General features: G+C 39.0%; 1 protein-coding gene across 6 annotated transcripts in view; it reads left to right on the top strand.

Moving 5' to 3' along the window:
• Positions 1 to 805: 805 nt before the first annotated feature.
• The window catches only part of LOC109558299 (ankyrin repeat domain-containing protein 26-like), a 77,093-nt gene continuing 55,667 nt past the window's right edge, over positions 806 to 22,231 (top strand). For all 6 annotated transcript variants that reach the window (XM_070788809.1, XM_070788813.1, XM_070788812.1 and 3 more), the window contains exons 1-6: positions 806 to 1,004; positions 1,888 to 2,091; positions 6,042 to 6,087; positions 6,343 to 6,500; positions 7,199 to 12,878; positions 13,041 to 19,641. In XM_070788809.1, coding sequence (XP_070644910.1) covers positions 19,530 to 19,641 — 112 coding nt within the window. In that variant the 5' untranslated portion in view covers positions 806 to 1,004; positions 1,888 to 2,091; positions 6,042 to 6,087; ... (1 more) ...; positions 7,199 to 12,878; positions 13,041 to 19,529. The remainder of the gene's footprint in view (positions 1,005 to 1,887; positions 2,092 to 6,041; positions 6,088 to 6,342; positions 6,501 to 7,198; positions 12,879 to 13,040; positions 19,642 to 22,231) is intronic.

The following is a 22,231-nucleotide window of genomic DNA, read 5'->3' as shown; positions in this document are numbered from 1 at the left end:
GAGTAATCATTCTATCTAAAGGAAAGTTCTTTGCAACTCAGTGTCACTGAAATTCCCGCAAATTTTATTTGTTGTTTTGTTTGGTATGTTCTGTTCTGTGAAAAGTAACAAATGGTTACAAGAGTGAGGCATTTTTGGTTGTTGTTGTTCAGAAAAATGTATGGATCATCTCACTAAGCTATTAGGAGATGGGATTTCTTTAACCTTTTGAATTATTTTTGTTTGGAATGCAGTTCAAATTAGAAAAAACTATTTATAGGGTTCAGTAAAAGACTTAGGGGATTAGAATCCATATTCATAAGATTTATTAATGAGAGTCTTATTTTCACAATCTTCTTTTGGGAAGCGTTTATTAACTCAATCCTAGATAACTCAATACATTATCCCTCAAACTTCTTTAAAATATGTGGCATTAAGATGGGGGGTGAGGAGAAAGAGACATTCTACTAAGAGGTGACTTGTAGTCATTTTATGGAGAAAAAATAGAAATGAGTGTAAAATCAAGTGCAAATGTTGTGTGACAAAGATGATGACAGTGAAGAATATATTTTGTGACTCTTGGTGGTTTGAACTTCTCTCTTGATTCTCTGAGTAATCCCTGGTCCTACATTCTACAATACAGATACTATCGTATCTGTTTGATCCTGGGTTTGAGTTAGGCTGTGCTCAGTCCACTTGCCTCATTACCAAACAGTATTGTTTTATTCTTGCAGACTGATGATCTTACAGCAGAGCTGGAAACTGCATCTTCTAAATGTCTGCACCTGGATGCAAAAAATCAAGTTCTTCAAGAGGAGTTATTATCTATGAAAGGAATGCAAAAGAAATGTGAAAAACTGGAGAAGAATAAAAAGAAGTTGGAGCAAGAAGTAGTGAACCTCAGAAGTCATATAGAAATGAATATGATAGAACACAGTCAAGTAGAGCAGTATAAACAGGAGATCGAAGAAAGGGCGAGACAGGATCTTGTAGAGAAATTAAAGGAAGTCAACCTATGTTTGCAGGTTAATTTGTTCATCTGTCATGTGCTTGAATTGACCTCATTGTAAATTACTTTTTGGATCTATACAGCTTATGTGTTTCCTCTACTTCCCTTAGAACAGTTGGTTTGGTAGTTTTCTGGAAGGAAGGGGACACTTGTTTCTCCCTTTAAATATTTCTGTTTCCATCACAGTTATCACCAAATTGACCTATCAGAATGATTCTCACTAGAGAATCCTTTCATTTATAAGACCAATTGGTATAAAACAAGATTACTAGGAGGAAAAGAAAATATTGTGGTTTAGAACTGGTACTGGAGAAGGCAATGGCACCCCACTCCAGTACTCTTGCCTGGAAACTCCCATGGATGGAGGAGCCTAGTGGGCTGCAGTCCATGGGGTTGCTAAGAGTCAGACATGACTGAGCGACTTCGCTTTCACTTTTCACTTTCATGCATTGGATAAGGAAATGGAAACCCACTCCAGTGTTCTTGCCTGGAGAATCCCAGGGACGAGGGAGCCTGGTGGGCTGCTGTCTGTGGGGTTGCACAGAGTCGGACATGACTGAAGTGACCTAGCAGCAGCAGCAGCAGAACTGGTACCATCCTCTTGAATTATTTTTAAGTTGTCTTGTTCAATTTTTAAAATTTTAAGTTGATACTCTTGTTCTTTGAATTATCAGATTATATAAGCACCACTATAACAATAATTCCACTTTAATTTTATAATTCACATTTAATTCACTTCACATTGATGATAATTGTTCTAAACTTCTGCTCTTTTTTTTTTTTTTTTTTTTACCTTTAAAATTGCTTTCTGAATCACTGACTCAAAACTAAAGGGAGCAAATATCATTTTCCAGGTTAATGATTATTTTTAAAATGTTATCTTTTTAAATTTGCCTTAGATACAAGCAGCTCTCAGGAGGACTTAGAGCAGTTACAAGAGAAGAATAATGCTTCCATAACAAGTCAGATGGAACTCAGAATTAAAGACCTGGAATCTGAACTCTCCAAGGTGAAAACTTTGCAAGAAGATTCTCATAAAGCAGAGTTGGAAAAATACAAGCAACTCTACCTAGTAGAACTAGAAGTTAGAAAGTCACTGGAAGGTAAACTAGACAAGTATGTCAAAACACAGAATCACAGAAAGTAAATTTAGTTCGTTAATTTGTCTCTAAAGCCCAATTTTTATAGAGCGCAGTTTATGAGATTAGTAGGAAGTGAAAGCTAACTAGATGGTCACTGTTAGAGGGCGGCCCTAAGACAAACTATTAATACTGTGTCCTTTTAAGTTTTACCACACAGAGTTGGAAACGACTGAGGTGACTTAGCAGCAGCAGCACACTGCATAAAGGCATGCTTGTGAAATTGGGGGCAATTAACACAGGGGAGAAAGAGGATAATTCACAGAGTGGCTAGAAATAGTATAGTGACCTGACTGAGGGTGGGGGTGTGGAGAATGGAAAAGGCAGATGGCACCTCCAGTGCCTAGTCCAGGTTTTCCCACTGTCTGAAAGCAGAGCATTCCTGGGAAGCCTTTCATAAGCCAAAACAGCATACAGCAAAGAAGCAGGTACCTGAGGGCACGTTCTGCTACTTGAAGCCTGAAATGAATATGCACAAGTGAAGTACAGGTGCTTCCATATAGGGTTCAGGGTTGTGGTGACTTGACATTGAGATCTATGGGGTGTGGCTTCCAGGGAAGGAGCTCAGTGGGGCCAGTCTCCCTGTTTGGGGAGCACAATGCCTCTCACTGTAAAACGTACGCTGAACCTTTTTATATGAAATCAAAAAGTCTTCCAAAAAAATTTTTTTTTTTTTTATTATCAAAAACATGCTGACGTAGGCCTTTCCTAGAAGTGAAGTAACATAAAGTGAACCTTGAAAAAGCAGAGGATACTTGTAATTGTTCCTGGGGCTGTTTTAGCTCTTTTCAATCACCCATTGACTTTCTTTTCCTCCCCTTTAGATTGTGACTCTAGATGATTCCTCAGAGCCAAAAGCTTAATTTGTCCGAGGTCATAAGTGAAACGTGTATACAAGAGTGGTGAAAGCAATTGCTTGAAAGTGGCTTTGTGGGATGGGGTGTTTCTTCATCCCTGAACTGTTTCATGGAGGCAGGTGTGTCCCAGAGGGCAGTAGGTGTCACTGTGAGGCCACCTTCCTTTCTCTCTGATGCCCTTTCTTTCCTGTCCCAACCGTGACTTGTTACTTGAAAAGCCCTAGACACGTGTACTTCTTCAGAACAAGGTTACAGCTATCACTGTTTACAGGAGGTCTGCTCTGTGTTTTCTGTGTTCAAAGAATTTATTGGGAATTCCACTTATTATATGGCAACTTTAAAAATGCAAATCATTAAGGTGGTGTTTTCTATCTTCCCCAGCACTCATGAGAGGCTGGCAGTGATCAGCACCAAACTTGAGGTGGAGAAAGAGCAGAACAAATCTTTACTCAGCACTCTTAGCACAAGGCCAGTCCTGGAGCCCCCTTGTGTTGGAACTTTCAATAATCCTTTAGTGCTCAATGGAAATCTTACTCCAAGAGCAAACGTAGGTTTCTCTACCTCAATTCCATGCCCTTCGAATAACAGCATGGAGACTTACTTGACCGAGATTAGTTCTATTATCTTTTTTTCACTGGGTTTCAGATTTCTAATATGAATGATCCTTGTTTTTAATTTGGTGAATTTCTGAGTTGTTTATTTGACTTAATGCACACTAAGTAAAAGTCATAATTAGCCGTGCTAATAAAGGAGACAGAAATTTGATTATTTTTTGGTCCCAGAATTCTTGATTTTAAGAGATACTTGCTAAATTATTAAATTTCTTGAAAAGCTGAGTTTAAATTCTACTTTAGAAATGAAATATTATTGCCTAATATCCAAAGTATTCTTTCAGATGTTTCACTTCCTAATTGATTTCAGTTGGCAATGGTTCATGATCATTTCCAAGCTCTGCTGTACCCAACGAAGTTTTTCTGCCTCTAAGCATAAGTGAATCACTGGCATCTAAACACTAACCACATATGGATGCTTTTTGTTTAAAGGAATCCTAGATAAATCCTTTTTATGAATTAAATAAACTTACAATACTAAACCAAAACATTAATTTATAGTTTTAGCTTAACATTTTTTGTCATTTTCTTACATTTTGTCGTTTCTTACAAAAATGACATTTTTTGTCATTTTCTTTAATTGCTATTTTACCTATAGCATTTTTATTTAAAATTTAAAAGAACGATCTTACTGAGCATTTGTAGAATATTTCTAGATTTGTAGTTAATTCAAACATTTAAACATTATAATTGAAGCTCACTTTATCTTGACATCACGTGGATGAAGGGTATTTAAGATAGCAATGATGGGGAGTCTTTAAATTGCAACCAGTTTTCACTGTTCAATCATTGTGATTAAAATATCCATTTCAGTCAGTGCACACAGGTTTATAGTTTTAATGGTGTTTTCCTGATGTTTGTGATAATGGAAAGTAGCCCTTGTTAAGTGCAGTCTCAACCTGTTTTCTCATTTGGCTTCTTGCCATCGTAGGAGAGCAATTAAGGTTTCTTTGACAGCACTGCATCTACATTGGGTCTTAGTACTTGAGAGCTGTGAAACTGGAGGACGTGCTTTAGCTGTGCAGTCACAGCGGGCCTCTGAACACTTCATCCCAAGTCAGACACTTCCCCATGCAGGCCAAAGAGGAGGAAGCAAATGCTTGACCCCCGTCCCAGACATAGGCTGCCTACTGCACACCCAAGTTCACGGTGCTGTGGGCACATGCATCTTTTCAAAGTAGAGATTTGGAACCAAGCAAGCACTTTGGGAGAAGTTCCTTCTCCCAAACTCACCGGTTAGGTAAATCTCCTCACCTCTCATAAGGAGGGTAGGAGTGTAAGTCCTCACCTTGAAACTTTTCTCCTTTAAGTTCCCTGTCGTGTGTTTTTTAAAAAATGTATGCTTTATAAATTAACTATATCAAATGACTGCTACATATAGGAGTTTGACAATAATTTATTCTTGTTCTTGCCTTTAAAACATGATTTAGTTAGAAAGCTACTATGTCATGTCATGCCACAAGCATTATTGAACTATGTAAGAAGGTTTTACATATTCATTGTCTCTGTGTTGTAGTTCAAAATCTGTGTGTTTTTTCTTAATCTGAGGAAGTAGCTGGCATAGGACTCTGGACTCAGTGAGAAAGTCATTGGCTTTCTTACTTCTTTTGTAGAATTATGAACTTTGCCTAAATCATGACTCTCATACCTTAAAAAAAGTTTTGTTTTTTTTTCCCAAAGAAAACAACCTTTCTTAAAAAAAAAAAAAACAAAAAAAAACTTTTGTGTGGAACCGTATTATATAAAACAGAGACAAGTATAAAGCCTTTTAAGCCAAAGGAGTGGCCAGAGGTCCTGCACTTCTGACTTCTCAGTTCCTCAACCCTGCAATGACCCCTGTGGGACCTTCCCCTTCTATGGGACATAGTTTGGAAACTAACAGTTACGTGTTAATCCTTCTCACTAAACACCTTTAGAATAAAAACTTGCTGGTACATTGTTTTATTGTGTATAATTTTCTCACCTTTCTATGTTTTTGTTAAATAGAAAAGTTTAAAGAAAATTGCTGATGTGTTCTCCTTAATAACATTCAACTCAAACTACTTCCTCCATTTGAACAGGATCCACACCTAGAAATCAAAGGTCTCAGAAGTATGTATTTAGGGCAGGAGCTGTTAGGGGGAGAAGATAGTAATCATGTGGGTCATTCCTAGGATCGTGGGTCATTCTCTAATTGTTTGAAATTATGTGTACTTGATAGACTGATATTTATTGTACTTTTTATCAGATTAATGTTCCATATACATGTTCTCTGTTATTTATAAGCGGAATAAGTAGGAATGCATTTTCTTTTATTTATGTGATTATTTTTCTACTTAAGTAATCTTCAAGTTAGGTCTAGTCTCTAAAAGTATTATTTAAATGTCACATTTAGTAAGCTGTATAACATTCCTATGATAATATCTCTTGCTTAACTTAAAGATAAATAATATTTGACTTATTTCAGATGCGGCAGTAGTTGGACGGGAGTATAACTAGAGAACTAAGAGAAGGTATGTTGCCAAAATGTATGAATTAAATTTAGATATTGATTTCTGAAATACACTATAAACAATAAATGGTATCTATTTCCATTGTTTGGATAACAGATGCTCTGTTAAAAATTTTTTTCTTATATATAGCTAATGAAAAATGTGAAAGCCTGAGCAGTTATAGTGAAAAATGTTATTCTTCCTCATTTATTCATCATGTTCCATAGTTTAAAAAAAATCTCAAAAGGTCTATGTATTTCTATTTATTTCTGGCAGTATCCTTTCTGTACTACTGCCATCGCTGTGGAACTGTCCATCTGCACCCTGACACCATTCTCAGAAAGCATGGAGTTCATCAACGTCTCAAGTGTCTGGTAGTCGTTAAGGCTAGAACACCCAGACTCAAGCAGTCATGTTTGCGTAGCTGTCACTTGGTGGGTGCTTTATAATTTCTGTGTCATTGACTTTATCACTAGTTTATTTCTTTCCCTCAGGAAAAGCTCCAAACACCTGCATCAACCTTCCAAAGTAGTTGGCCTTATCTCTTCACCACCTTACTCTGCCCCTTAGCTGTGCATCTAACCAGCCAGACTGTGTAGGATCCCACAGATTCGTTTCCTCACCTCTGGTCTTTGTACATGCTTCTCCCCTCTGACTCTTGTACTTTTTCCTGTCCTTCAGGTAGCTACTTCCATAGCACCTCCACCAAAAAGCTGGCAGTATTGACACAAAGCCAGCTGTCCCTTCTGAGTGTTCCTTGTGCCATCTTGTATACCTGTCTTAGTATTTATGACTCCATATGGAAATTGTCTGTTGATCTATTTTTACAGTTTGTGGCATTATCATTTCTCAGGGTGACTGGGGTCACCTTCATCTTGTAATTCCAGTGTTTGTCACAGCACCTTAGCAGATAGTTATTGAGTAAATGAATGAAGAATGAGAAAGCCAGAAGCTCTGATACTCAGCCACATGTGGGACTGTGGGCTGATTTTGTAATTTTAATCTTGTATTTTGTTTTCTGTCATTTATAGATATGTTTCATTTTTCAGAGCACTTAGAAATATCTCAAGGTTTTTTTTTGTTTGTTTGTTTAAGTATTTTAGATAAAGAATGTAATCCTTTTTCTTTCCAGCTGCTGCTGAATTTGAATCTGAGTCCTGTGGATTGTCTCCTCTAGGAGCTACAGATGGGTCAAATCTGTCTCAGGACCTGCTTTTGAAAACATCACAAGAATATGTACAGATTTTGAAGAAAAAATATATGACCTGAAAGATAAATAGTAAAAATTTCCCTTCTGGACTGTTTTCATGACATTTTAGTTGTTTCTCATTAAACATGATGAGAAAATCTTTATTAAAGGGAAATATTTTTGTGTGTATGATGAAAATTTATATGGTATTTTGAAAGTACTGCTTTTAAGTAGTAGTAATACTACTTTTAAACAGTAGTATCTAAGTACTTTTGATACTAAGTATTTTCTCTGCAGCTAACTTAAGCGATTTAAAAACCAGCGCTGTTAAGTTTTCCATATTCAAAGTGAAAGTGTTAGTCACTCAGTGGTGTCCGACTCTGTGACCAATGGACTGCAGCCTGCCAGCTTCCTCCGTCCTCCACTATCTTGTGGTGTTAGCTCAAATTCATGCCCATTGAGTTGGTGATGCTATCCAACCCTCTCGTCCTCTGTGGTCCCCTTTCTCCTCCTGCCTTCCATCTTTCCCAGCATAAGGGTCTTTTCTGATGAGTCAGCTCTTCACATCAAGTGGCTGAAGTATTGAAGCTTCAGCCTCAACATTAGTCCTTCCAATGAATATTCAGGATTGATTTCTTTTAGGATTAAATGGTTTAATCTCCTTCCAGTCCAAGGACTCTTGAGAGTCTACTCCCAACACCACAGTTCAAAAGCCTTAATTCTTTGGCAGTCAGCCTTCTTTATTGTACAAATCTCATATCCATACATGACTACTAGAAAATAGTGTATATATGTTAACCCCAGTCTCCTAATTTGTCCTTCCACTCATGCTTCCCCTTTCATAACCATAATTTGATTTTGAGATCTTTTGAGTTGGTTTCTGTTGTGTAATAAGTTTATTTTTTATTAAATTCCACATGTAAGTGATGTGATACTTGTTTTTCTCTGTCTGAGTTACTTCACTTAGTATTGTAATTTCAAGATCCATCTGCGTTTTTGCAAATGGCATTATTATTTCTTTTTATGGCCAAGTAATATTCCATTTTCCTTGTGTGTGTGTGTGTGTGTGTGTACCACATCTTTATCCATTCTTCTGTTGATGGACACTTAGGTTGCTTCAATGTCTTGGCTATTGTAAATAGTTCTGCAGTGAACATTGGGTGCATGTACCTTTTTGAATCATGGTTTTCTCCAGATATATGCCCAGGACTGAGATTGCTGAATCATATGGCAACTCTATATTTAGTTTTTATAGCAACCTTTATAGAGTTTTCTACAGTGGGTGTACCTAGTTGCATTCCATAATCAGTGTAGAAGGATTCCTTTTCTCCACACTCTCTCCAGCATTTATTGTTTGTATATTTTTCGATGGTGGCTATTCTGATTGGAGTGAAATGATACCTTATTGTAGTATTTGTGCATTTCTATAATAATTAGTGATGCAAAGCATCCTTTCTGAGCATCCTTCATGTTCTTTTTGGTTATCTGTAGGTGTTCCTTACAGAAATGTGTATTTAGATCTTATACTCATTTTTTGATCAGGTTGTTTGTTTTTTGATATTGAGCTCTTTGAGCTATTTGAATATGTTGGAGATTAATCCCTTGTCAATTGCATCATTTGCAAATATTCTGTGGGTTGTCATCTGTCTTGTTTACGATTTCCTGCACTGTGCAAAAGCTTTTAAGTTTAATTATATCCCATTTGCTGATTTCTGTTTTTATTTTCATTACTCTAAGAGGTGGATGAAAAAAGATCCTGCTGTAATTTATGTCAGAGTGTGTTCTGCCCATATTGTCCTCTGAGTTTTACAGGACCTGTCTTATATTTAGGTGCTTAATCCATTTTGAGTTCTAATTTCCTTCTTATACATGTAGCTGTTGAGTTTTCTCAGCACCACTTATTGAAGGGGCTGTCTTTTTTCCTTTGTATAGTCTTGCCTCCTTTATCCTAGATTAATTGACCACAAGTACGTAGGTTTTTCTCTGGACTTTCTGTCTTGTTCCAGTGATCATTCAATATATTTCTGTTTTTGTGCTAGTACTGTGTTTTGATTACTGAAGCTTGCAGAGTAGTCTGCAGTCAGGGTACCTAATTCTGTCGGCTCTTACTTTTCTTTCTCAAGATTGCTTTGTCTATTTGGGGTCTTTTGTTTCCATACACACTGTAAAAATTTTTGTTCTAGTTGTGTGAAAAATGCCATTGGTAATTTGATAGAAATTGCACTGAATCTCTAGATTGCTTTGGATACTATAGTTATTTTGACAGTTACAAAGTTTTAATGTCACTTTCATTTCTGTATTTCAGTTTCCTCTCTTTCCTTCTTAGTTTAGGTAAGGGTTTATTGATATGGTTTGTTTCTTTCAGGAAATGAACTTACAGTTCTTGCATATGAGCACTGGGCTGGCACGCCAGGCCTCTGTGCGCATGGGCAATGTGTTTAGAGGTGTTGCTTAGCAATGATCATTCTGGGATGAAAGATTCCAAACCGTTGAGCTTCCCAGCTGGGAGGTTGTGACCGGACAGCTCTGGCTTACCTGTAGTGCTCTTGTTGGGTTTAGGGGACTGTGAAGAGCCGAGCGAGAGGTGAGGTGTGTTTGGAGTCCGTAGGTTCTGCGATGAAAAAGATTTTTGGCTTCGGGAGTAAGAAGGGTGTGTCACCCTTTGGCTCCTCCATCAACTCAGTGAGAGACAGTGGTCATGGAATCAATTCCAGCCCGGGTACCGCATCCGAGACAAAGACCTCAGAAAGATTCACAAAGCTGCCATTGTGGGCAATGTAGCCAAAGTGCAGCTTGTTCTGTTGTTTGGAAAAAATGGCCTGAACGACAGGGACAAGATGAACAGGTAAGCTGGGTGGAAGGGCCTGGCAGAAATCCCTCCTGTGAGTTTCCCCTCCAAGGCTCCTGGATACCTTCCTGGGATCCAGCACCCCACAGACTTTATAGGCAGCAAAAAGCCTTAGTTGGTTTTGGACCCACTTATAATTCCCCTTACAGAGCTTTACTGATAGTTTTGAAGTCATTTAACTGAATGTCAGTAATCACAAAAATGAAATGAAACATGAATAGCATCTGTTTTTCCTTTCTTCCTCCTACTTTTTATTTGCATGGTTTAGTATGATGTACTCATTAGTAAAAGCTCTCAAGTTATATAGCCTTCAAGAAATCTTCTGAACCTTCTGGCTTTCAAAAATTTTCTCATGTGATTTATGAAAGCATTTCTTCATGGATCACCAATTGTGGATCATGGCAGTGGACAGATTTCTGATGTTGTCAATATCTTATTTTTAATGTATACATTTTTTATACCATAAGGTTATATATTACAGAAAACTGCATAGTGAGCAAAATAATTCCCATGCCAAATCAACTTCTGGATTAAAAATTCTTCAGCTACAATTCAATATCCATTTTATATCAGTGTACACTTAGGTATATGTGTTCTTTGCTGAAGGACCTTAGAAGACAGCTTTGAAGTAGGAAGTTGGCTGTGTTCTTGAATAGGAAGACATTTTCCTAGGATGTATGGTATGTATATTTAAACCAAATCAACATTTCATGGTTTTAAAGATTTTGGGTTACATACGCTGTCTTTAATTGTTGTGATGAAATTAAAAGTTTTGTATCGTAGAGGAAGATTTGCCCTTCTTGATATCAAAATGTGCTATATGTGCCCACAAAGTGTTTATTTACTAACAAAAGATAGAGAAATGAATGGAACAGAATGCCCAAACACCCAAATGTATATAAAACTTTAGAACTTGAAAATGATGACCTTTTCTGTTAGAAATGATAAACTGTGTGTAGATGGTGGAGAAATAACCTGGTAAAAGAGAAAAGTAACTCAATTTTTATCTCACCAAAAAGTCTCAGATAGAGTATGGATCAAACATTTCAAATAGGCACAGTGAGAAAAGTACCAGAATAAAACTCAGATTCCTATTTATACATTTTTTATCTGCTGACAGAGACCTTCTGTTTTTTCTATTTCTACTGTTTCTTAACCTTAATTTTGTTTTAATTGAAGATTAATTGCTTTAAAAAACAATGTTGTGTTGTTTTCTGCTGTATAACATCATAAATCAGTTGTAAGTATACATATATCGCCTTCCTTGTGAGCCTCCCTCCCACCCCAAAGACCTTTCTAAGAATGATTTCAAAAGTAAGAATTCTGGAGTTTCCTGGATTTAGACACACACACAAAAAAGAAAAAAAGAAAAGAAATCTGGATGTGGATTTAACATTTTAACAACACAAAAAATTTAAAACTCTCTGTAGATCAAGCTGTCAATAGTCAAGTCAGATTATCAGACAGGGCTTGTCTTTTTGGCACTAATAGGAATGTGGCACAGATAAAAATGATTTCTCACTTCCAATTTTTTTTTTAGAATTTTCTTTGAGAATTGATATTTTCTGACAACTTTGAGCCTTTTTAGAAGTCAAGGGAATCTAGGGAGTTCCTTGGTCGTCCAGTGGTTAAGACTCACTGCTGTGGGCCCAGGGTTCAATACCTGGTGGGGGAACTAAAATCCTGCCAGCTACTGGGATGTATTGTACAACATGGGGAATATAGCAAATATCGTATAATAACTTTAAATGGAGTATGACCTGTAAAAATTTTGAATCACTATGCTGTGTGCCTGTAATATGTAATAATATGTAATATGCATCATCTATATTTTAATTAAAAAGAAGCAACTTTAGACAAAAAGACCTTATGCTAATTAGATCAATAGGAAAAATGAGAAATGAGCAAACAAAAATGCTACCAATTATAGTTGTACAGACATTGTGAATTATAAATTTCATTCCGATGTCAGAGATGTTAAAATGTCAGAAAATGAGCGTACTAGAATCATTGAAGTACGGTGTTGTCTGTAATCCTCAAAATGTATCTGCAAAGGAGGTATGATATCCTTTGACTTCATTGAGATGTTGTCCTTGTAAAATAGTAGTAATAGTAATAAGTATGATTATATTACCTAACAGTTACTGAGCTGTTACTTGTGCCAAGAATGGTTCTAAACTCTGCATGGATCTCATTTAAGCATCACAGAGCTGTCTTGTGAGAGAACTACTTCTCTTTCTCCATTTTGCTGATGAGGAAATTGAGGCACAGGCTGAGCGACAGCTAAGTGACAGAGTGAAAGTAAAATTCAAACCCAAGTTGAGCTGAATCTCAAGGTCATGGTCATTCTATTCAAGTAAATTGTCCTTTCATTACTGTGTTAAGAGCTAATGCTAATATATAATGTTCTTTCTCCAGAAGGAAACAAAATATTTGTTTTAGAGCCATAGGAATAGCATGCTATTGAATGTTTTCAATCACAGGAACAATTGTTTTGAAACAGTAACACTACAGTTTCCTGAAAACTCCTCTTGCTTTCATAGGACTACCCTCCACTTGGCCTGTGCCAATGGCCATTCAGTGGTGAATGTTTTCAATCACAGGAACAATTGTTTTGAAACAGTAACACTACAGTTTCCTGAAAACTCCTCTTGCTTTCATAGGACTGCCCTCCACTTGGCCTGTGCCAATGGCCATTCAGCGATCACTCTGCTCCTGGAGAGAAAATGCCTGCTTAACCTCTGTGACAATGAAAACAGGACAGCACTGATGAGGGTATGGGGCAGCAAACTGTGTCCACACGAGGTGGATGTGATTTAACTACTAAGACTAAAAGTGAATTCATATCATTTAGATATAGCAAACGGGTGAAGCTTGTGGACTGTTTACCTTGAATTCCTAGAATTTACACTCTGTTTCTTGGCACAACACTGACAGGCCATAGAATGCCAAGAAGAGGAGTGTGCAACTCTTCTGCTGGAGCATGGTGCTGACCCAAATGTCATGGACATCTGTGGGAACACCGCTCTCCACTAGGCTGTCTTTTGCCAGAATGTATCACTCACAGCAAAGCTGCTTTCCTGCGACACCAATATAGAAGCCAGGAACAAGGTATATCTCAACTAACTTTATTTACAAAATATTTGCAAACCATTTTTTTAAACTAGAAGTGTTTTATTTCTAACTATGTAAATAGGTAAACTGAATAGTGTCCATCAAGCCCTGTTACCATGGAAACAACTCCAAAGCCACTGCTGCTACTGCTACTGCTAAGTCACTTCAGTCGTGTCCGACTCTGTGCGACCCCATAGATGGCAGCCCACCAGGCTCCACCGTCCCTGGGATTCTCCAGGCAAGAGTACTGGAGTGGGGTGCCATTTCCTTCTCCAATGCATGAAAGTGAAAAGTGAAAGGGAAGTCGCTCAGTTGTGTCCGACCCTCAGCGCCCCCATGGACTGCAGCCTTCCAGGCTCCTCCATCCATGGGATTTTCCAGGCAAGAGTACTGGAGTGGGGTGCCATTGCCTTCTCCGAAAGCCACTGCAGGGGGTGGGTAAAAATGTTTTCGCCCATAGAGAGGGCAAAGCTCTGTCTCCCAGCCAGCCATCTACCCCAGAAGGAAGATTTCCCATCAGAACGTGCCCAGGAGTGTGTGGTAGGCTCAGAGCCCACAAATGATGAAGGCCTGGGGGCAGTGAAGTGATGTGAGGAGTGGCTGCGTCCAGGGGCTCAGGGAATAGGTGCCCCTGGGGGTAGGTGGGAGGAGGAGGGAGACCCAGTGCCCATGAGGGGGAGCTGTGTGAGTGCAAGTGGGCCTGGAAGGTAGCAGGCCTGGAGCCCTGAGCCCTCCAGGACCCCAGTTCTGAGATCCAGCCAAGAGGGTCAGGTCATGTTTGACTCCCAGCAAGGGTGTTCACTTGTGCTGGTGACCGCTTGTTCTGCGATGTACATCTGGGGGTCTCCCGCGCTCAGCCCTGGGGAGCTGGTCGGTGGGGTTGCAGCTGTGCATGTGGAGCTGGTGATGGCGAAGCCGCCCTTCCTGCTGTTTACACACGTGACGTCCTGCAGCTGCAGCCCCGCCAGGAACTCCCTCCACTCTCACAGGTGGGCTCAGTTTTCCTTCTTTAGAAGCTCCAGCCTTCCCTGAGTGAAAGTATTTTGAAGGAACCAAATTGTCTAAGATTTTGCTTTAAATCATGATATTTCTCAAGCATTAGAGAGTAAAGCATTCCTTTATGCATTTATGGCTGGTATTCATGATAACACTGCACTTGTTAAAGGTAAAACATTTTCCAAATATTTTTCCCCCACTTAAGGGTTTTTTTTTTTTTTTTTTTTGTAATCAGTCTAAAATAACACAGTAAAGAAAAATTTGCCTCAGTAGACTTTGTCTTAAAATTCAAACATAACGAAAGCATTTTATAACATATTAGAAATCTTGCTGCTGTTCACAAATTCCCATTTTATGAAAAATGGTTTATATAAACACAGTTTCTCTCTCATCGCCCAAGTCTTAAGAGGGTAAAAGGAAAGGAAAAGGAGCAAGCAAGTGAAAAGTGCAAGTCAAGCTGGAATTTTGGAAGTTGGGAAATGCCAAGAAGAGGATTTATTTATTTTAATATTTATTTATTTGGCTGAGCTGGGCTTTGTTTCAGCATGTAGGATCTAGTTTCCTGACCTGGGGTCGAACCCAGGCCCTCTTTCCTGGGAGCACTGAGACCCAGCCACGGGACCACCATGGAAGTCCCAAGATTTTGGCTTGGGCTTTTTATTCCCTTCAGTTTATATATTTCTGATATGCTTTTCAGTTTTCAGGGATAATAGTTGTTATTTTGAAAAAGTATGTGAGTGAATTGTAGACTTGCCTAGGTGCCAGTTTTAAGAAGACTCTGATCAAAACAGACTGACAGTGAACAGGTGGTGATTAAGTGGGAATTAAGAGACAAGAGCAAATAACTACCTGATATTATCCTTTTCTGGCAGAACCATCCACTTAGATAAGAGTCTAGACTCTGCTCTCCCATCTAGAATGTCTTGATGGGAAGGAAGTAAGGGGTTTATAAATAATGAGATCAGGTTGCCTTTTGGGTTTACTAGTCCCTGTTCTACCACTGTTTACCCAGGAAAATTTTAAAAATTGCAGTTTTGATAACTCTTGCCTCTTACACTTTTCTTTTTTATTCAAACCTTCATGTAAAGAGAAGGAATTGGCCATGTGAGTAAGAGATGAGAGTGGAGTGGTTGCTGCACTAATTCTCAGCTATATTCTGCTGGTGAACCACAATTATTTGGGAAAACTTATTTTAAAAATGTATAAGCCTAGGCTGTTCGCTGTAGATTTTGACTGAGTAAATCGAGGAACGCTTGGACGTATGTATTTAGAACTATTCCCTTGAGATTCTGATCCAATCCTTGATGAATAACTATGGAGTGAATACATGTAATTTCTAAATTCACCCTTCCCAAAAGAAAGTAGTGTCCTGAAGCGTTGGAGTTTGATCAGTGCTAGCTACTTCCATTAGCTCCCTCCTTTCCAACAATATTAGCCTGACTTTTTCTCTGCCCCTGTGTTTGAGACATTAAAAGGAGTATCTTTGGCAATATCTATGGGCTTGAACGATAACTCCTTTTCCTTCCAACCACTCATCATTCAGTGACACTCCAAGAGTTTTTAGCGATTTGCTCATGGCGAAGTCACTTCGTCTGTAGAGTCTGACCCTTTAAGGATCTTGCACCTTCACTTATCATCCAGGTCATTAGGTCAACAGATGTTTGTTACCAACAGGGTTTTCCTGACTGCAGTAATAGTAACCCATGAGCCTTTTTTGGTGTCAGCGGCAGGACAGACTCTTGCAGTGTGTCTGTTAGAATTGCTGATCCCTGGCATAAGCAGATGAGAGCTTTAAAACCTGTGAAGTTAGTAACAGTATAGAGGGCAATTGTTTTAAGCATTTATTTTAAGCAGGCTTGGAAACTCATGATCTATTTTATTAACAATCTAGAAGAATTCTAGAGATAGATTGTAGTTTCAACAGGCAGTGGAAACATTCTTGACTGTGAATTATGAGTCTTTTTAAAAGAATTTATGTTTAATTGAATTATGAGTCTTAATAGCCATATTTATTACATATTGGGACCCACTTTTTTTGTGAAACATATGATACTAAAGAAAGGAAAGGTTTCACATACAAATATTTGCTTTATACCCACCTGTTTGGAAACAGCAAGCATAAAACCCAAAGTGGGCCATAAACTAAACATGGCCCTTGGATGTGTTTAGTTTACCTCCATACATTGAGTCAACATTTCAAATTTAGGAGGCTCATGCAGAAGTTCAGGCTTCTCCAAGGACCAAAAATGGACCCCCTTGAGCCCATTCTACTGTTTGGTCTACGTGCAGAGGCCACCCCTTCTGTGTGAGACATGTGTTTGGGGGGTTACCATTCTCACCTCGCTTTTTCACTTACTCAGGTCATCAGCTTTCCAACCATAAGCATTTGAGTTTCCAATTTTTGATTGATAGTTTATTTTGATAAATATTTGAAGGTTTTTAAAGACAGTCTAATTAATTTATAATTGATTTCATATTTTAAAAAATCTCTTGAGAATGGGATTGAATTTTTCAAATTAGAATTTTTAAGTTGGTTGTGATGGTTTCACATTGAATAACTCTCACAAACACACAAGATTATAAGAGACAGTGCAGGGAGAGCTGGTGGAAGAACAACTCCCCCAGAAAATGTTGAGCATATATTTATTGGTAATTTTATGTTGCAATCTTTAACTAAGAGCAGTAAAGCAAGACAGACACCAGAACTCTAGGATTTTAGAAGCTTCCTTCTGGTGGTCTGGAGGTAATCACATGAGAGTCATCAAGAAGGGTCTTTGAAGATAAGGTGGGGAGGGTGCTCATTCTGCTTGCAGTTAGCATCTAGTTGATGCTGGGAGGGATTGGGGGCAGGAGGAGAATGGGATGACAGAAGATGAGATGGCTGGATGGCATCACTGACTCGATGGACGTGAATCTGAGTGAACTCAGGGAGTTGGTGATGGACAGGGAGGTGTGGCGTGCTGTGATTCATGGGGTTGCAAAGAGTCGGACATGACTGAGCGACTGAACTGAACTGAACTGAAATGCTGACCTCTCAGCCAGAATGTGAAAGTCATCAAGAAGGGTCTTTGAAGATAAGGTGGGGAGGGTGCTCATTCTGCATGCAGTTAGCATCTATCTAATGCTGACCTCTCAGCCAGAATGTCTTAACTTAAGGGAGGGTGGTGGAAAGAGCAAGCAAGGGAGAGAAAATGAGTAAGATTAAATTCCAGGAGACATTCCTGAGAAAGCAGTAAAACAGGGTTCCCAGAGTTGACTTTTTGAAAAAGAAAGAAGTTTCTCTTTTGCATGTTCATGTAGAGATGTAGAGAATAATATTCCCACTGGAATGTCTGTAAACCTTTTGAGTTTACTCATGGTCATCCTTAGATAGGTTATGCAAGCTACAGATAGTATTCTATATTTCTGCCTCAGCATTGTCCCTAAAATATGCAGTTGATATAGTAGCTACATGATACCCGCACCCCCTGCATTGGGAGCTTGACACTTAGCCACTGGACCATTAGGGAAGGCCCAGAGGAGGAGCATATTAAAGAGAGAGAAGATGAACAGGGTAATGAGGAGGGGGCTGTCTTTCATTTACTTTCTGACTTATATTTTTAAGTTCAGAGAATCTATTGCACGATTTTAATTTCAGTTTAGAAATAGGTTAACTGTGTACATTAGAAATGGTTCTCCCTGTTTTACAGGATGACCTGACACCACTCTTACTTGTGATATGTGAAAGGAGAGGGCAAATGGTGGAGTTTTAAATAAAGAAAAAAGCAAATATACATGCAGTTGATAAGGTGAAAATGTGCCGTTGTTCTTTTTCTTTTTAAAACCCTTAGTGCTGTTCTAGGATGCTAATATCAAGATTAAATGAATAAGAGGATTCATTTATGATCAACACATCATGACTTAGGTAGAAAATCAATTCTGACTGGGAATCATGAACAATATATAGCAGGAATGTATAGCAGGATTCATATTCCTTAATAATATTGGCTGATGTCATATGCAACCTCTTTTTGTTTGGTTGGTTGATCTTGTAATAGGTGAGGGATTTCAAATTAGTTTTATTAGCTTTGTGAACTATGGATTCTGCTTTTGAGTTTACCTCATGACAGTATCGAGTTGCTTAATTCTTTTAAAAGAATTCTTTAACCTCTACTTTGTATGTATATATTTTTATAAGATGCATAGTAAACCTAAAAAACTTGACTTTGTCTTTTGGATAACTCCTTGTTTTAAATTACTTTGTTTGAAGTATGCTGATGTTATTAGGTTGCAAAAGAGTCAGATACAACATAGCAACTAAATAACAACAGCCACAAAAAGGTGATTATTACTTACTGTCACCAGATCCTGTGGGCTCATCAGTTTTTATCCTTCCTCATTTTAGTACATTTTGCTATTTTCATTTTTAATACAGGTAGAAGCAAGAAAGATAGCTTTGGTCGGATAAACAGTTGCTTTAACAAAGACAAGTCAGAGGTGAATGATACAGATGAAAATGATGGGCTTTAGATTCAGGCTAGGTTCAATTCCTAGGTTTCCTACCAATTAGGGTTATCATCAGCAAATACGTTTCCTGATACAAAAGGCAAATAGTAATGTATCTTTCAAAGGTGCCTGTGTGTAAGAAAGATTGGATATATAGTATTTCATTTTTAGCGCCTAGCACATGCTTGTCTGCATCATTAACTGCCACCATGACTATTTTTATTCCCATTATTATCAATATTTTTGATTTAAACCTGCAAGTAGCCTTTCCTTAACCCAACCTCTAGCTGACTTTGAAGTCTAATATATGAGACTAAGGAGGAAATGGGGAATTTATCCCTTAAATAGTCATCTGCCTCAGGTAAGTGACCTCAGCATCATTTCTTGTCCATCAAGGACTTTGTTATTATTTTTAAAAAACATTTATTTATTTGGCTATGTGGGGTCCTACTTGTGGGAACTCTTAGTTGCAGCATATGGGATCAAGTTCCCTGACCAGGGATGGAACCTAGGCCGCCTGCACTGGGAGCCTGGAGTCTTATCCACTGGCCCACCAGGGAAGTCCCCATCAGGGACTTTTGAAATACTAAGTGCTGCTACCTGGCATCCCAGTGGGACAGGAGGCTTCTTTTCCATCCCTTCATTTTAACCTTGGAGGTAATTTATAAAGATGAACAATTGAGCCTGTAAATGGTCAGTTCTTCATGGAATGGCAAGGCATTCACTTGGTAAAGCATATCAAATTAACTGTTGAAGTAAGTCAACTCAACTTCCTGAGACTGAAGTCATCTCTCTGTTGTTTTAGAACAGCCCTCATGCTTGCTGTCAAGTATGAATCAGCAAATGTCATCAGACTTCTTCTTCAACAAGGTGCTGACATCTTTTCTCAAGATGTTTTTGGATGGCCTGTGGAAGAATATGCTGTTATTAGTGGTTTTAATATGTAAGTGTTCACATTAAAATGCCAGTTCTCACTAAACTGCAGCCAAAAATAATTTTAACTGTTACTTGCTACGTCACCAGTGAGAGTTCTAATTTGGTGCAGGCTGTTTGGAGAATGATGGTGAGATGTTCACCCTCAAGAGCTAAAAGCCAAACAAAGGCCGATTAGTTACTCTTGGCTGTAGGCTTGGGGTGCTTTATCTCAGGACATGTAGACCTTGATCCTTAGAAAGCTTGACATTAGCCATTTCATTACAAGTGTGAACAGTGTCACAGTTGTGATATTTCTAACTAGTTCTTTGGGTCTTGAAATATTTAGTTCAGCAGCAAATCCTGTTTTCCCTTGAGGGCTTGCCTCTCTATACGCTCCCATTTGAATTTTCCAAGAACCCGGAGGATTCCTACAGGTCATTTGGAGGGGAGAAAATAGTTCCTTCTCATCATTCTGTTCCTTGCATTGATTCTACTGCTGCAGCACTGCTGCTACAGCTGGTCTTGACAGGATCTGCTTGGCAGCTGGATCTGGAGTCTGGATAGGGCTCTATAAAGACCTTTAATAAAATCATTTTAAAAGGAAAAAACAACAACAACAACAACTCATCCTGCAGTGGGCTCACGATTTACCTTTGCTCCCAGGCCGCCCCTCTGGGTCCAGGTTCCCAGGGTGATGCACATGTCGACTTCAGAGTGAGAGCTCCTTTGTTCTCATATGTATGCTTGTCGCTCAGTCACTGTTGCAAACAAAACTCCAGCACCCAGTTCAGGCAGCTGGGCCGCCTAGCTTCCCCCCTCACTCAGAGACCTTATGTGGAGCCCATGTGGAAGCCTAGATCTTCACGATGAGGTGCCCTTGAGGCTCTTATTTATCTTTTCTGCTAGCAGATGTCAGTGGGGACCATTTTAGGCTGTCAGAGAGGGTCAAGTGCTCTTGCAGGAATTGAGCAGACTTCCCTTTCTCCTTTGTATCTAGACTTGAACCTCAAGGCGGCTTTCTGTCCTGTGGGGGCACCTTTACTTAGGTCACAGGTTCCCTGTCATCCTTCCCAGAGTACTGGATGCCAGCTTGCCTGAGATTCCCTAATTATGCTTGGCCCCTCATGGGATCTTTCCTGTAATAATGAAAATCTTCCAACGGATTTCTGTCTGCTTCCACCTTAAATGTTTCAGAATCTGCCCCATAGGAACCCATTCAGCAGAAATCCCTAAATCTCAAGTAAGATAGTTGGAATTCAGAGAGGTAAGCCCTGTCTAGAACTTGCCAGTACCCACTGTAAGAGTAGAGATATGTCTTCCAAGTGAATTGGAGAGGAACATGGAGATTAAAGAGATACTAAACATGGAGATTAAGCAGATCTTTCATTGTTAGAAAGATCTGCTGGTTCAGAGTTTGAGTAGGTAGAGAAGGAAGAATAGTGGTCCAGGCCAGGTCTTGATTGTGATTAGTTTTCTGCTCTTGATGTAATTAGCTGCAATAATGGGGGATCATTATGTTCTCTAATGTAGTGAATTCATGTTATAAATAAATTCAGGTACACGTTATCTAAAAGCTGAGATTCCCTAATTTACAAACCACAAAGAACAGCTAATCACCAGAATTAATAACAGTTTCATGCAACACTTTAATGTTAAACGTATGAAAAAGCACACATTGGGATTTACTTTGAATTCCAAAGTAGTTACAGCAATAAAGTTGAAGATGAAATTATTCTACTCTTTGACTGTTTCTGCAAGCATTTTGTGCGTATATTATCTCATTACATCCTATTAATCCTCTTGTGAAATAAGGTAGTAATATCCCAGTTGTGTAGAGGAAGACTTTGAACTGAAGACAAACAACTCCTCCAGGAACAAAGAGCAGTTGGTTATAGAGGTAGGATTTGCAAGCTCAAGAAATTTTTCATATGCCAAGCTGCTGCTGCTGCTGCTAAGTCGCTTCAGTCGTGTCCGACTCTATGCGACCCCATAGAGGGCAGCCCACTAGGCTCCCCCGTCCCTGGGATTCTCCAGGCAAGAACACTGGAGTGGGTTGCCATTTCCTTCTCCAATGCATGAAAGTGAAAAGTGAAAGTGAAGTCGCTCAGTCGTGTCTGACTCTTAGTGACCCCATGGACTGCAGCCTACCAGGCTCCTCTGTCTATGGGATTTTCCAGGCAAGAGTACTGGAGTGGGGTGCCATTGCCTTCTCTGATGCCAAGCTAAATCTAGTTAATTATTGGAGCTGTACTGCCCTGAGTTCATTACTAGTTCATCTTCCTTTTCTTTCTCCTTTCAGTTCAGTTGCTCAGTCGTGTTCGACTCTTTGGGACCCCATGAACACAGCACGCCAGGCCTCCCTGTCTATCACCAACTCCCAGAATTTACCCAAAAGCATGTCCATTGAGTCGGTGATGCCATCCAACCATCTCATCCTCTGTTGTTCCCTTATCCTCCTGCCTTCAATCTTTCCCAGCATCAGGGTCTTTTCAAATGAGTCTGCTCTTTGCATCAGGTGGCCAAAATATTGGAGTTTCAGCTTCAACATCCGTCCTTCCAATGAACACCCAGGACTGATTTCCTTTAGGATGGACTGGTTGGATCTCCTTGCAGTCCAA

Source organism: Bos indicus, chromosome 5 (assembly GCF_029378745.1).
Source record: "Bos indicus isolate NIAB-ARS_2022 breed Sahiwal x Tharparkar chromosome 5, NIAB-ARS_B.indTharparkar_mat_pri_1.0, whole genome shotgun sequence".
Lineage (NCBI taxonomy): Eukaryota > Metazoa > Chordata > Mammalia > Artiodactyla > Bovidae > Bos > Bos indicus.
The sequence above is the reverse complement of the archived record's forward strand: the minus strand, read 5'-3'. Positions and strand labels throughout refer to the sequence as shown.